We start from the raw sequence: 14,695 nt of genomic DNA, 5'->3' as shown, positions 1-14,695 counted from the left end.
TAGATAAAGTTCATCATAAGCTAATTTAGCTAAATTAATCGGTGATTGTCTCTGAATGAACAGTCTGCAGGTCTTGTCAAGAAACAATCACTGCTCCTTAATCTTGCAGGCCAGCTTTCTTCTTCTTCTTCTATCTTAATGCCTGAGTGTAGAGCTCGTGCAAGGGGATTGCAAATTTGGTTCTGCCTCTCACTTTCAAATAGCCGTAATTGTAGCGGCTGCAGATTTGCTTCTGACCAATCAATAGCCTTTGTTAGGTAACCTGATTGTTCTGATGGCCGTGCGCATGAAATTCCCGAGCACTCCCTCTTTTGCTTCCCTCTGCTGTGTAAAGATACCGGAGACTTCGGCTGGAATCTCCGCTTTACCATCGCGAACATGCCAGCGATGTAGAAGCGATAACAGAGCTCCAGTTATGAAAATCCTGCTTGTTGGGCTTGTAATCCTCAGGTTCAACAAGCCTAACATGAAACTGTCTCAGTTGTGGCGAAGGGGCAAATTAAATCTCTCTCCGCCTGTGACGAGAATCATCCCGCCCAAACCTCACCTTTAGCTGAGAGTGTCAGCTCTGTCCTTCACAAAAGCGGAGACCCACCATTCAGTCTGAGAGCCTTTTAATGAAAGCTGGATCAAACTATCTGTACAAGCCTCCACCCACAAAAGGTTCCTCTCAGGAACATCGTGATGAGATCTCTGCCTATTTGTCTCGACATCACTCACTGAAAACAAACACCCCCATCTGTCTGTGACACACTAAAGCTGTCATCAATATGGCCCACTGGAGTGAGTACATGTACAGCAGCTCAATACAGTGTCGACTGCCACCGCGCTGGAGGGAAGGAAAAATGATGTTCACAATGCACTGAATTGGGCAAGAGGGCATGCTTTTTTTTTTTATCAGTGATGAGTAGACTGTAAAAATGAAAGTGAAAGCAGCAGAAAAAAAAAAGACATTTCAACTTCACGTTGTATCCAACGAGCTACAGTCACTCTTGACTTTTTGACTTTCAAAAAGAGCAGATTTTAGGAAATATCACGTCACTGTCTGTCGGCATAATGCCCTTTTCAGAATCCTTACTGATTCTCTGCTTTAGGTTTCAATCTCTTTATGTCACTTCTACATGTATTGTGACTCCATAGAATTGCAATGCAAGCTTCAAGTTTCCCTTTAGATCTGCGTCTTGCCACTTATTGCATCATGATGTGACTGGATGATGGGCTGAAATAACTAAAGAATCATATTAAATCCACGACAGCTTTTATTTAAATTGGCGAGTGTTTTTCTCTCCACTGCCGTAGTAGCTGCTGTGTTACAGTATGTCTTATTACGTTTCCCTTTCGACGTCTCAACTAGATTGCAGGGTGACCTTTTCATCAAAATACTAAATAATGAATGTGTTAGCTAATTAATGTCACTCGAGTCCAGCTCCCGAGGTTTCAGAGAGAGAGAAAATAAAACAAGGAAGAAGGAAATGTAGAGGGAAATGTTGATGAGCTCTCCGTACCCTGCTGTCCATTGTCTTCCATTATTAAAAAGAACAATCTTCAACATCTCTCGTGTTATTATTCATGACACCTTTCAGCTTTGATAGCAACAAATAGAAAAAAGAGCACTGATGTCGGACAAACATTCAACTTAAAGGCATTTTTAATAAGTAGTGGGCGGTGAGAACTTAAATGAGTGATTTCATACCAGAGGAGGAGAGGAGGGAAGTAAACATGCTTCGAGAAAGTCCGGCCTTGTTTCCATTACGTTAATGATGTACTGCCTGTATAGCACAAAGTATATACTTTAAAAGCTGTGGCTTGGGGCTTTTTCAGAGCTCAGGGGGAATTCGTTCTTTGATCACAGGTCTGTTTGAACTGATTAACAGGGAGAGTTCATTGGATCAAAGCACTGCAGGGCAGAGTTACAACAGCAGAAGAACAGAGATGGTGAACAGAGGGTTCAGAACGGTCCATGCTTTGGTCTATACTATAAAGTCTACAGCACTTTAGACTATAACACTGATTTTTATTAGCATTTAAAGTGAGCATAAGGACGTTTCATTGAAATAAAGCAGGATTTTGAATCAACAGTTTGAAATATTTGCTTTCTCCCTTAAAGTCAGATCTATATTAATTCTGTGGACTTTCTTTGAAGATTATTTTTTGGCATTTCTGCTTTATTCTACAGCGGCAGTATAGATGGACATGACGACATGCAGCAAAGAGCGCGGGTTCGATTCTGACCTGCTGTGGAAATGAAAACGTGATACACGCTCCACAGCGAGCCTTCAGAGCCCCAATTCTGTGTGTTAAGTACCGAGCTGAAGTCAGTTAACCTAGCTTAGCATAAAGACTGTAGGCAGAGGGAAACAGCTAGCCTGGCTCTGTCCAACGTGAACTCCTCATTTAACATGTTGTATCTCTTTCGTGTGATCTGTTCTGTGTGAAAACTACAATTCAAGCTGGACTATTTTTCTGGTGAACAGCAGCTGGGTGCAGTGAACGTACTAGCTATTCTACAAAAACCTGTGGCCACTTAGCGTATTTGGCAACCTGCGACACAGCAAAGATGGACTGGGCAGAGGGATAAATTATTGTTTGTCAAGAAATAGTTACAGTGCGTAAGTCCTCCTAAAAATCACAAATTGTTGTTTTTACATTTCTGTCCCTGTACAGGTCAAACAAACATGTATTTTTGTGCTTAGTAAAGACTCTCTTACTCTTACGGCGTGTCTACCCAAGTGCATGCGTAACTACGGTGATCGCGTATGGGATAATGTGTAACGTGTGTGTAATGACTCTGAGTGCCGCCTAGACATGGCTCACCTACACTCAATACTGTGTGTCAATACATCCTGTATAGGTGCAGACGGAGGACTGAAGCTGCACATACTCAAAATGTGAGAGGGGAACAAGATTGATTGTGCAATTAAGACAGCTTTAGTGGTGTTGGTAGATGTATTTTTCACTTTGGATAGTGCCAGGCCAGGACTTTCCTCTTGCCTCCGGTATTTATGCTAAGCTGTGATAACCACGCCCAGCTCTGTACTTAATGCACAGGCATGAGGTTGATGATCTTCTCCTCAACAAGTTAAATATCTGTCAGAAAAGCTCGAGTGCTTCAACTAACCAGCAAGCAAATACAGATTAAAAAAAGAGTGGCGTTAACTAGTGGTTGCAAAATAGGTTGCCATTTTGTGGCCTACAAAACTTACCTACAAAATAAAACACAGATTGTACATAATAAAGGATTTCCACTCTAGATACATCTATTGTGCTAAAAACAACATTTTCTTTTTCATGCAGCTTCAAAAGGGGCAAACATCAGGGACGATGGAGCAGCTTTGAAAACAGAGTGCTTGTCAGTCAGCCAGTCAGGCAAGGAAATGAAGCAAGAATCACCTTATTAAAAGATTGGCTTCTGTTGTCCTGACGGTGATGGTGGTAATGCCGCAGCATTTTCAGGAACATTATTCATTTGAAACCCATTGACCGCGATCAATAATGCATTGGTTCATGCGGCGTTATCAACGAGCTGCTGTTAGAATGGGACTGTTCCAGATGGAAGAATAAAGTGTTGAATTTTTCCAGCAGAAACTAAAGTGTGGTCTGATGAAGAGAAAATCCAAGATAAGGACAGAATAATAAAGAGAGGAGAGTGATGAAGAGATCAACAACACGCCCCGGAGGGAAAACATTGTCACCTCATTTCCTCAGTTTCAGGTAATTTTGAGTAAACAAAACCAGATGTTCAAACAGAATAGGTAGTCAGATGTATTCACCAATGAGATGCAAAATGATGCTGGTGTGTGTGCTTGTCTTTTTTAGGAGAGTGTGTGTGTGAGGAGGGGGGGGGGCTTTAAATAGCGAGCAGTTACTTGTTTGCTGCTTAAATCTTGCACAAAAAGACATATGAATGAGAACAATTATTGAACTTAGAAAACATATTAGAATTCTCCTTATTACTGCATTGAATTGTGTAATTAGGGGAAGAATTGTCTCGAGAATTCATGTATTTTGGGGCTCATTACTGTAAAGTGTCTGAGTCTTAGGCATGCTGCACATAGTTTCGTCCTGCAGCAGCAGCTCATCCACTCAAAAAAGAGAGAAAATAGGGTTGGATATACTTTCTTGATAAAACAAAGGAGAATATAATCAAAAAGAAAGCTGCGGGGAATGTCGGTGCTGAAAGTGTGATGACAGGAACTATCCACAAAACCCACTGGATTCATTGTGAACCATTAGAATACATGTAAAATGAGTTGCAGGTCTGTGTTTGTCAGTTTATTTTTGAACACTAATGAAAAGTATTCACCTGTTCAACTGACTCTCTTAAATCTTGTTGTGTTTTTGCAACTAAATCACATTTATTTGGGATATTAAAGTGTGAAATATATACACGCAAAACACTATTTTCTGTCAAAGTCAAGTAGAAATTTAAAGCATATGAAAGCATAATATTGTATTCACATGACAGTCAGATATCAAATCTATTTGTTCTAATGTTGCCCACAGACAACAAATATCATGAAATGTTTTTGTGACACAAAATAAAGTTGATACGAAAGGTGATATTTTGTTGAAATGTATTACCAAGTTCCAGTTTGATACAAAGACTTCATGCGGACGTCCAAACAACCCAATATACAAGCATTATGAACCAATTTCACAACAATACATTTCCCAGAGAAAATCCCAAGAGGCATGAGTGCTTTTTATATAAAAAGATTTCACGCTCACGTTCCATCAATTTGATGGGAATGAAGCATCAAAGACAGGAATTCTTCCGTGACTCCACTCTTTATGACTTTAGATGCCTATTGTTTGGCTGTTTGGCTTTAGGTGGTCACAGAATTGACTGAGTTTCTGACAAAATGCAGCATGACACGTTGTTTCTCTATCCATGCTTGACCCCCTACTGGACATTTCCCACATGGTGACAGGGTGGCAAAGATTACATGACATGGGTCACTAAATATAGCAAGAAAGGCTGCCACTAAGGCGCTAAGAAGTAAACAAGAGAGGAATGGTGGATTTCCTTTTCAGGTAAGGCCACTCTCTATCTTCTTCCTCGCTGTTCTCTTTCTCCCCAGCCATAAAGGAGTCCATAGGGATGCCAATATTTAGACCAGCAGTTTCTACTGTCTCCAAGGCCTGGTGATAACCAGCTGAACTCCTTGTGCTTCAGTTCTTAATTAATTGAATCACTGCATATTGTGATTTATTTTTGTAAAGTTTTCGTTGCTCAGTGGATCCGAACTGCACCTACGTTAAAGAGTGATGTTCACTGTGCTAATGTGCAAGCAGCTGTTTAAAGGATGAGTTATAATTTTACATATATTTGCAGCCTCTGAGATTTCTGCCACCACTTCAATACATTTGAGGTGAATGGGATTCTTAGTGTTGCTCGAAGTATTTATTAATTAACGACGTTTAAAAAAATTCAACAGCAATTCCAGAAACTTTGTCCTGGTTCCTCTGGATAACCCACAAACCTTACTGTAAATAGCTTGCATTGGAAATTTGTGTTTTGTAATTTTGGGTAAATTGACCCTTTAAGTGAGTGGCAGAGCCTCTACATGTTCATCTCCATACCATCATTCACTGGGCAAATTATTTAGGCTGTGCTCCTAAAAGCAGGCTAACAAATGCATTAATAGGCTATACACCATTTAGACTACATTGGGCCTGCAAATCACTTAGCAACTCTAGTTTCACTATTACCATAAAGTTGCATTTACCGTACAATCCGGCCAGACAGAGTCCATTACAGTCCCATCAGACACTACAGGACTGTGATTTGGTGTTTTCACTCTTTTGAGGAAGTTGGCATAATTACTGCTCTTAGACGAGATCTCATCTCAAAGGTATTTTAATGCCGGCAGTCAAAGTCGTCTACGTCCTCACTCCACGTAGACTGAATTAGCAGCAGATGTAGTGAGACCAAGCAGATAACATCTCCATTCATTTAACTTTGTGCTATAAATCGGAGGGTGCTTTAGAGGACCAGAGCCGTACTTTATCTTCTGTAGCTCCTGGGGCATTTTCAAAGAGTGGTGGCATGCTTTTAAAAGCTGCCTTTAATCAGAGAGTGAACTATGACCGTTACACGCAATGAAACCTTTTTTGAGACCTTTTGTTCATTGTTAAGGGAGACAAACATCGTTGTCTTTGTGTAGCAGGAGCGAGGGCAGGAATCAACAGCTGCAGCTGCAGTAGTTTGTTAGAAAGATGCCGTGTGTTTAGGCCCGGGGCTCTTGACTTACCCCTGTTTGACTGCTTTGTTCTTGTTCACATCGATGGTGGTGATGGAATGCTTGGCGCCAGACTGCACCTCCCAGTCCACCTTCCACTGGGCGTTCTTCGACTTGGTCTGGAGCAGGTTCACCCCTTTCTTAGCTTTGACCCTGCAGGAAATGGCGAGGGGAAAAGAATGGGATGAGTCAATTTTATTAGAGGGGATGATTTATGTGCAAGGTCAGAGGTGAGCACCCTCTGTGTGCAGCAGTCCTCCTCCTTGTATAGCGTCATGGCAAAAGCAATTCCACAGATGAATCAATAACTGAGATGAATGAAGATGACAGTGCAATGATACATGAGGCCAGAAGGCTAGGACTACTTCAGGTCACAGTGTTCACTAACACTTTCTATAAAATCACATCTACAAGGCTTCACACAGCACCCACCAGGCATTTAGACAGTCTTATTAACTGTATCTGAAAGTGACATCTGAAAGCCTCCAAACTCAGCTCGCATGCTTTGTGAAAACATTTAGACATGCGACTAATTTGATTTCATACAAATAATGTTGGATTCCCAACAAAAGAAGCAATATCTATGATACTGTAATTGATTCCGAGGTGAAATCCTCCCTCTGTAACCCCTCAGCTCCTCAGGGAGAACACACTGTACAGGTAGTTCAGGGTGAGCTACAGAACAGGGACCCTGGAGCTGTTATGAGCTCCGTTATGATTCACATTTTTTGCTCAAGGACACTTCAGCAGGGAGGATGTCTGAACTTGGGAACCACTCATACGCCCTGCTGTGTCAATATATCTCTATCTCTTAATATCTCAGGTGTTCACATTAAATAGGCCAGGGACTGAAATGCACTGAGTTGAAAATTAGAAGCACTGCAATGTTTTATTGCTACATACATGTCTTTAAACATATTTCTTTATCCATATTTTCCTTTAATGTATTCACATAATTTACATGTATATAAATAAATATGAAGCAAATCCTTCTTTTACACCATATATAGGGAAGAAACTAACAGTGAACCCTCTTGGTATGTGCATCTCGACGTGCACACACAAATCCACCAACCACAATCTACACATTCACACACTTTGTGTCTGCAGAGATGTTGCACGTTCACATGCGGGATATGCGCGTGTGTGTGTGTGTGTGTGTGTATACAGTACAAAAACAAATGTGTGCATATTCCCAACACGTCTGAAAGCCTTCAAATAAGGAAGAGAGAAGAGAAAAACTGAAGCTAAACACAGTAAATACATAAATAAATTGCTTCACAAAAAGTAGAAAAGATAAATAATAATGGAAAGCCTAATATAAGGATTCAGCTGTGGTGCTGCTCCAATATGTAGCAAGAACTTTCCCATTTCTAGAAGAATGGTCCGGCCTTGATTTGTAATGTTCTGTTTGAATGGATGTGAGTGGATTTAGACTTGAACCTGAAACATCAGTTAAATATTGCAAAGATGTTGATGACTGTGAAAGTGAGCTGGGGGGCTTTTTCTGGTGAGAAACAGACATTTCTGGTTCATAACTGCTAAAAGAATTAAGATCATTTGTGAGGAAACTTTTGGGTGTGTACAATCTGCTGCTCTTTTACTGCGCATCTCCATGACAGCGCCTTAAACCTGAAACCTTAAACCAAGAGGCTGTTCAATTCAGTGAGGAATAAATTTTCAATTTTCAATCAGCTGGGTAACAAACCAGTTCTGGCAGCTGTCCTTTGTGACTTTACCTAGACGTGCTATTAAGGCGTCCACTGACAGAATACCAAATAGCAGAGAGGAAAAACAAAAACAAAAGCGCTCTCTTCCCAGTTATTGTGATTCTGGTCATTCGACCACAGAGCCACGCCCGACTCCTGCTCTGATGCATGCTGGAGACGAGCGACTCATCCACGGACATGCAGAGCCAATGGAAATTATCGATCTGATGTTCTCATTTTCATGAAACACAAGACAGAGATGAATTATTAACATATTTGGCTTTTGTTTGTCTGCCTTGTGCCTTCAGGAAAATTCATTAATAACCAGGCTGGAAGCTAAGTTAACGTTAGGAAAGCATTTTAAATTCTGTAGTAAACACTAAATAATAATGAAACGGAGAGTGTCAGACATGACATGGTTATACCAGTGAGTACCAATTGCTGCTTTCCTGAGAGCAAAACTCTGGGGATTTTAATGATTTTACCTTGTTTACAGGAAAACACAGTATTGTTTTTCTCTTCCCGCCATGAGATCACTGCATTTAAGCTCTGTCTGGACAAACTCACTGAGAGCATTATCTAAATCATATTTTTCCTCTCAAGTGTCTCATTTACATTCGCCTGAAGGTTCGAGGCCCCGGCAACATCTTCCAGATCGTTCCATTTATTTCTTTGACAGATAAAATTTTCTGAAGTCCCGCTGAGGTGTTTCCATTTGCTACGCTAACCTGCGCTCAGTGCATCGACCGCTCATCCATGATTTGTGAAAGCAATTGACTTTCAGCTGAAGCTGTCTCCCCTTCTTCAGCCAGAATAGGCACACAGCTCGAACACGATCTGTGTTTTAATGTGATCACCACCATTCTCACTTTGCTTCTGATAGTATTCAACCTGCAAGCTCATTAAAACCACTAACTTCTCATTAGCCATGGAGTGAAAATGAATTTAAATTTGTCTTTTTTCATCAGTTTAACTTAATGTACACACAGTTCATGGGATTGTTTCAACAAGTCCTCCAAACTTTACCTTCCAAAATTACAGCAGCACGACATCCAAACCTGTTACAAATCACTGATCTACCACCTCAACGTTTGGTTAAGTTTAGGCACAAGAACTAGAAAGACAGAGGTCAACGCTGACAATCAGACTGAGGAGGCAGGATGAGAACAGCAGCTGTTTTCCAGATTTTGTTGTTGTTGTTGTTGGCATTGCTGACTTCTTCCGTAGCCACAGACACTAAATCCCCCAGATTACTGACTGCACACCGATACAGATTACTGTACCTGGATACAGGCAGAGCTTATATAAATTGACAATATTAACATTTTCAATATTGTAAATACAGTTCAGACGCAGGGCTGTGGCAGCCACCGAGGACACGGAGGTCATGTTCTCATTACAAATACGGTTCATGACCATGTGATACCAGCTACAACACTGACTGAACCTGCAAACACTTAACTCCGAGAGAACGTTTGCTTTTGCCTTCCTTAATATTTCATGTCTGATAAAAATCCTCCCATTTTATGTTTTCCAATTTGTCTGAAAGAAACAGAAGAAGAAGAAGAAGAAGAAGAAGAGGTTCTCCCAGGTTGCAGTTTTTTAAGACGTTGTTTCCTGTTATTGCAACTGTTATTGTCTTCTTTCATCAAATCCTCCACATTAGAGAAAATACAGTAATTATCTGATACAGCACCGTCAAGGGGAGATGAAACAGAAATGTGTAATGTTTAAGAAATCATCCTGATCAAGCGTGCTGCCTTTGATGTGAGTTGAAAAGGGGAAACATAATACCCTCAGACTCTCACTAAATGAGGTGACCCAGTTGCTACTTGATTACTGTAGCTTGTAAAAATACTGATCATAAGAGATGATAATTACACATTATTGTAGGGCATAACCATTTCCTGGTAAGGATGCAACCCTGATGAGTAATACTTGTATTTATACTCATTACCTACACTCACAGGCAGCGTGTAAAAGCCACTGCATATTCATCCTAATCTTTTTTAGAGAGCCTGCATATTGTACAGAACCAACGTTTTTAATCAGACTCCGCTTCATTTTTGCGCCACAAATGAGAGGGGATGAAGCATTACCCACGGGAGCACCGCATGAATCGGGCCCCCCGTTGAACAGTGTTAATACTGATTAATGAAAGAGCATTGCAAATGGAGAAGCTGTACAGCAGTAACCCGCAATAATACACGCCCAGATTCTCAGAATCTCTGTGAGTCCTGCTGCTGCTGCTACGCAGGAAAAGTGGAGAGGCAGTGTGAGCCACTTCAGCTAAGACAGAGCTATTACTTACTCATTCCACACAGATGCCTTCTGCCATGGAAACACCTATTAGACCCCGAGTTGGCTGACGGACTGCTAAACAGGAGAGCTTTTGGTCAACACATTTCAGGCCAGATTTCTGAGCTGCCTGTTTGTTTCCCCCTGAGGTTATAAATGTTAGTCCTGTATTTAGCGGTAAAAACAGCAAGAAGTGACCACAACACGGAGCGATCAATCTGTGATGAATGCCAGAATTTGTTCATCAGCTGCTGTGATTTTGGACTTGCATTTCTACCTGCTTAAAAAAGTTAAAAGTTAAAGTTAAAGACACGACACATACTACATAATTGCTCATCATTTTGCCTAATTACAACATCCTTGTCTGTTCTTTGCAGCTTGCTGTGTCTCCATGGTGTGCTTGTACTCAAGAGTTTGGATTGCTCTCCACTGGGCACAGAGGCCCAAGTCCTCATGACCCATTTATGACACTTGCTGCCAGATATCATGTCAACTGCCAAGCCACACACACACACACACACACACACACACACACACACACACACACTGTAATTTAATCTAACTGGCCGCTGTTAATGAATAAAATATGCAAACCAGGATTAAATCAAATCACAGCTTCCAAGTCTTTAATTTGTCCTTAATGGCCCTTTTAAAGAGTATTTATTGAACACATTTGAAGAGAACGTCCCTACAGGCAGAGCAGTCACAAAACTGGAATTTTTCCACAGCATAATGAGACAGACAGTGAAATATATATTTTTTTAGACTTTAAATCACCCGACAATTAAATAAAATGTTAATAGTCCGGACTACATATGTTTACCGTATAGGATCAATCTGAATGTCCATTACAAAAAGGGCCATTTGACAAGCTTAGCACACATCAGACAGAAGAAGTAGTGGGGGGGGGGTGATGCATGCATGCACCACCGGTGTGGCATATGCCTTAATGATGTCGCAGGACTCCCTTGCAGAGTCTGGAAAGATGCCACTGTAGAGGGCTTGAACGCCCCCCTTGTGCCCAGCAATATGTTGGGTATCACTCGCTTCCCTTTAGAGAAGAGCGTCTTGACCCAAATACATTTTTGGATTTGGATACTTGAGGGTCTGAAGCAAAGTTAAGGGTTCATCCTTAAATTCAAGTTTTGCTTTCCTTGTTAATCAGCCCAGCTGAATTGGTTTATTGATCTACACCAGTGTGACTATTGAAGATGAACATCACTCACTCTTTAATTTACTAAATAAAAACGAATGCGTTTAAATGTGAAAATATAAAAACACTGAGTGAGTTTGCAGGTATTTGCCAACAGTTTCAGAACGTATCGAAGCACAGCTGCACAGCCATTGTAATGTGACACTGCTGAAAGGCCGTGAAGTTTCCTCGGTAACAACATTTTCTAACATGGCCTGCTGCAGGGACTCGCATCTAACTTGTTCTTCCTAAAGACGTCAATAACCACTAACACGGTTCCCTGGCACTGTAATGGTCTCCTTGCAATAGACGGCAACTCTCGAATGACAAACATGGCCTCACCCTTGGATCGCAAGCAGCAGTCTTATCAATCATCTCGAGCACTTTGATATCTTTGATATGGTGTTTATCGTCGAGTTAACAGCTTTGAGGTTTTTTCTCGACGGCAGCACGGAGACGTACAGCTGGAAAGCCAGACGGGAGGGACAGACCTGCCAGGGACAGACTTTTTAATGGGAGGCTCTGGAAATTAGAATATGAGAAGCTGGGGAAATATCACAGAGCAGATTAAGAATTTGAAACTGCAGCTGCTGGTTTGCAAATGCTGAAGTGATTTATTTCTTATAGGTTAAAATGAGCAATGCAGTGCAATGATAAATACGGCTTCTACAAAGTAGGGCATAGTTAACGGCTGCACATTCCTTATCAACACCCAAAATTTTCTTACAAAACAACCGGAATAAGTTCCAACCATAACTGCTTGGTTTTCAAGTAACATCAGCGGCGTTTTGTTCCAGCTTACAGTGCTCTGTAATTAATACAAACAATAAAGGCACATTGTAACAGAAGAGATGAGTAAGCCAGATAATTATAGCAGAGATCCAACAGAAACATCTAACACTGAGGTAAGATATTTCAGTACCACGCTAAACACTGCAATTACAAAACTGCTTTATCATTTTCTTTTTGTCTGGAGACTGATGCTTTTTACCCTCCAAGTTTTTGTGATGCCAGTTGATCCTGGATAGCTCTGTCCTCCATTTCTGAGCATTTGAAAATGCTTGTAGGTGATGTTGGATGCTTGGAGGGAATAAGGGGGGCCAAAATGTTAAAACTGCTCATTGTCTTTGTTTTAAAACAAGACATTATGACATTATTCTACATTTTCACATTGTCACAAATATTTCACAAATATATGGTTTAATTTAAAAAAGGCTCTTTCTTGAAACAGCTGGGCTCTATAGTTTTTATCAAACGTTATTCAAACAGGAGGAAATGGAGAATAAGTTGGGGACTATTTTGAGCCGCGGATTAATACATATTTGGTGCTTTAGTGAGTTCGGTGATGTGTGTGGGACTGACTCAAAATAAACTACAGTGCCCATGTTCACCCCACCCACCCTGTAACAGTGTGGCTCATTTCTGTGTTTTCAATAGTTTTGGAACAACAATGGAGCTCGTGGCTCAGAGGGAATTCCTGTTTGTAGGATTGATTCATTGTTTGTTTTGATCTTTTCATGGGATTTGTTGACATTAAGAAAAATACAGAATCTCACAAGCCTCATCTTTCCAAAACCAGATTTTTAAAAGCCAGAAATGTGAGCACCTGATGAAGTCATGTTTTAGTCACTGGCATTGATCAATAAACCCATCAAACCCAGCAGATACTGTACAACCATGACAAGGTGGTAAAAAATCGCAGTACTGCCCTGCCCCTTTCAGTAAGTATCCGACAGCTGATGTTACGGCTCATGGCTGTGAGTGAATACCCTCAGATGGCCTTAGGGAGCACAGAAGCAGACGATTAAGCGATTAAGTGTATTGTGACGCTACATGCCCGAACACGAGCATCATCTTTCTGTTTCTTCATCACATTCAAAGGCGGCCAAAACATGTGTGACAGAGATGCACGAGGGGAGGACTTCTTACCCACCGGCTGCTTTTTAAACATTTTCTCTCTTCGCCTTTGAACTACAGAGCACTCACCTTATAAGGCTCAGGCCTTCTTACTCTGAGGACCAAGTCCTGGTGAATAGCTGCAGCTCCCTACCTCTCCTTATGTAAAAACATATACATCAATAGAAACACATCATTGGTGATGTGTGATATTGTAATTTCTCAAACATAAAGAACAGCTAGCCATTTTTCTTTTTATCAGTTATTGAGAGAGAGTTTTTCTCTATAATAAGGAATTCATGCCAAGGGGTTGGTGTGTAGTAAACCAGTGCAAGCTCCATACTTAGCTTGGTTTACTTTAACAATGTATTATCTCACTTTTCCATTAGCTGAGTAAATAACTCTATAATGATGAAACATTTTCTCAATATCAAACATAAAAGCAGTGCTTTTTAAACCCGGCCTGTAATCATACCAAAATTTAAAATCATTACTGAAAAATATTGCAAGATGTTCCAGAAAATGTCATGACTGATGATGACACATCATGCCACATGGACAGAATTATTTAAAAGAATTCTTAAATTGCTGAGATTTCATACAAATTGAAACGGAAACTGTACTCTGTTAAAGGATAAGTCCAGTTTTTTACATTGTGGGTCTTATATTTGTAGTGTTGGCCATCATTGTGATGATAACTAATTGTACTAACAAGTTAATTGCTGAGATCTGGGAATGCGCCGAAATCTGACAGGGCTAATGAAGGATTATCACATTTCGGGCATAGCTTCTGTTTTAACCCATATTTCTTTGACATGGTGAGTAAAATATTATCATAACAGACAGATATTATGGCTAAACTATATGAAAATAAGACCCACAATTTAATAAACCAAAAGTATCCATTAAATTAGCTAAAAAAGGACTGTAGTTCTGTCATACATTGACAGCACTGATGGCACACATCAGTGTGTGCTGCAGGCTGTAAAATTTCAGATTTTTTAGGATAAGAGAAAGTGCTTTTTGTCATTGTTGCCAATTAATTTCGGACATCTTTACAACGCTTATACAAGAGAAGTCATGCCAGAATCATTAAAAATGTCCTTCCCTTTGGGGTGAATATCAGTTACTAATTACAACCGTTCCCTTCACTCACCACGAAAGGTCAAACTAGATCTAGGGCTTTGCCAGCACACCAACAAAGAGTTGATTTTGATGAGAACTTGATTTTTGCCTGACCACTACCTCAAATTCCTTCTGCTCTTTTCTGAGCTTCACCAAACACAACTCCCCACGCTGGTCTGTGCATTTCATCAGGGCCCGACTACAGTTCCCTTGTGAAATTATCACATGAAACG

General features: G+C 40.6%; 1 protein-coding gene across 1 annotated transcript in view; it reads right to left on the bottom strand.

Moving 5' to 3' along the window:
- Positions 1–14,695, bottom strand: part of tmem132e (transmembrane protein 132E) — a 98,305-nt gene that overhangs the window by 44,089 nt on the left and 39,521 nt on the right. Inside the window, exon 3 of the mRNA XM_070917234.1 lies at positions 6,255–6,395. Coding sequence (XP_070773335.1) covers positions 6,255–6,395 — 141 coding nt within the window. The remainder of the gene's footprint in view (positions 1–6,254; positions 6,396–14,695) is intronic.

This window comes from Enoplosus armatus, chromosome 13 (genome assembly GCF_043641665.1).
Source record: "Enoplosus armatus isolate fEnoArm2 chromosome 13, fEnoArm2.hap1, whole genome shotgun sequence".
Classification (NCBI taxonomy): Eukaryota; Metazoa; Chordata; class Actinopteri; order Centrarchiformes; family Enoplosidae; genus Enoplosus; species Enoplosus armatus.
This window is presented reverse-complemented; position numbering and strand designations above follow the sequence as displayed.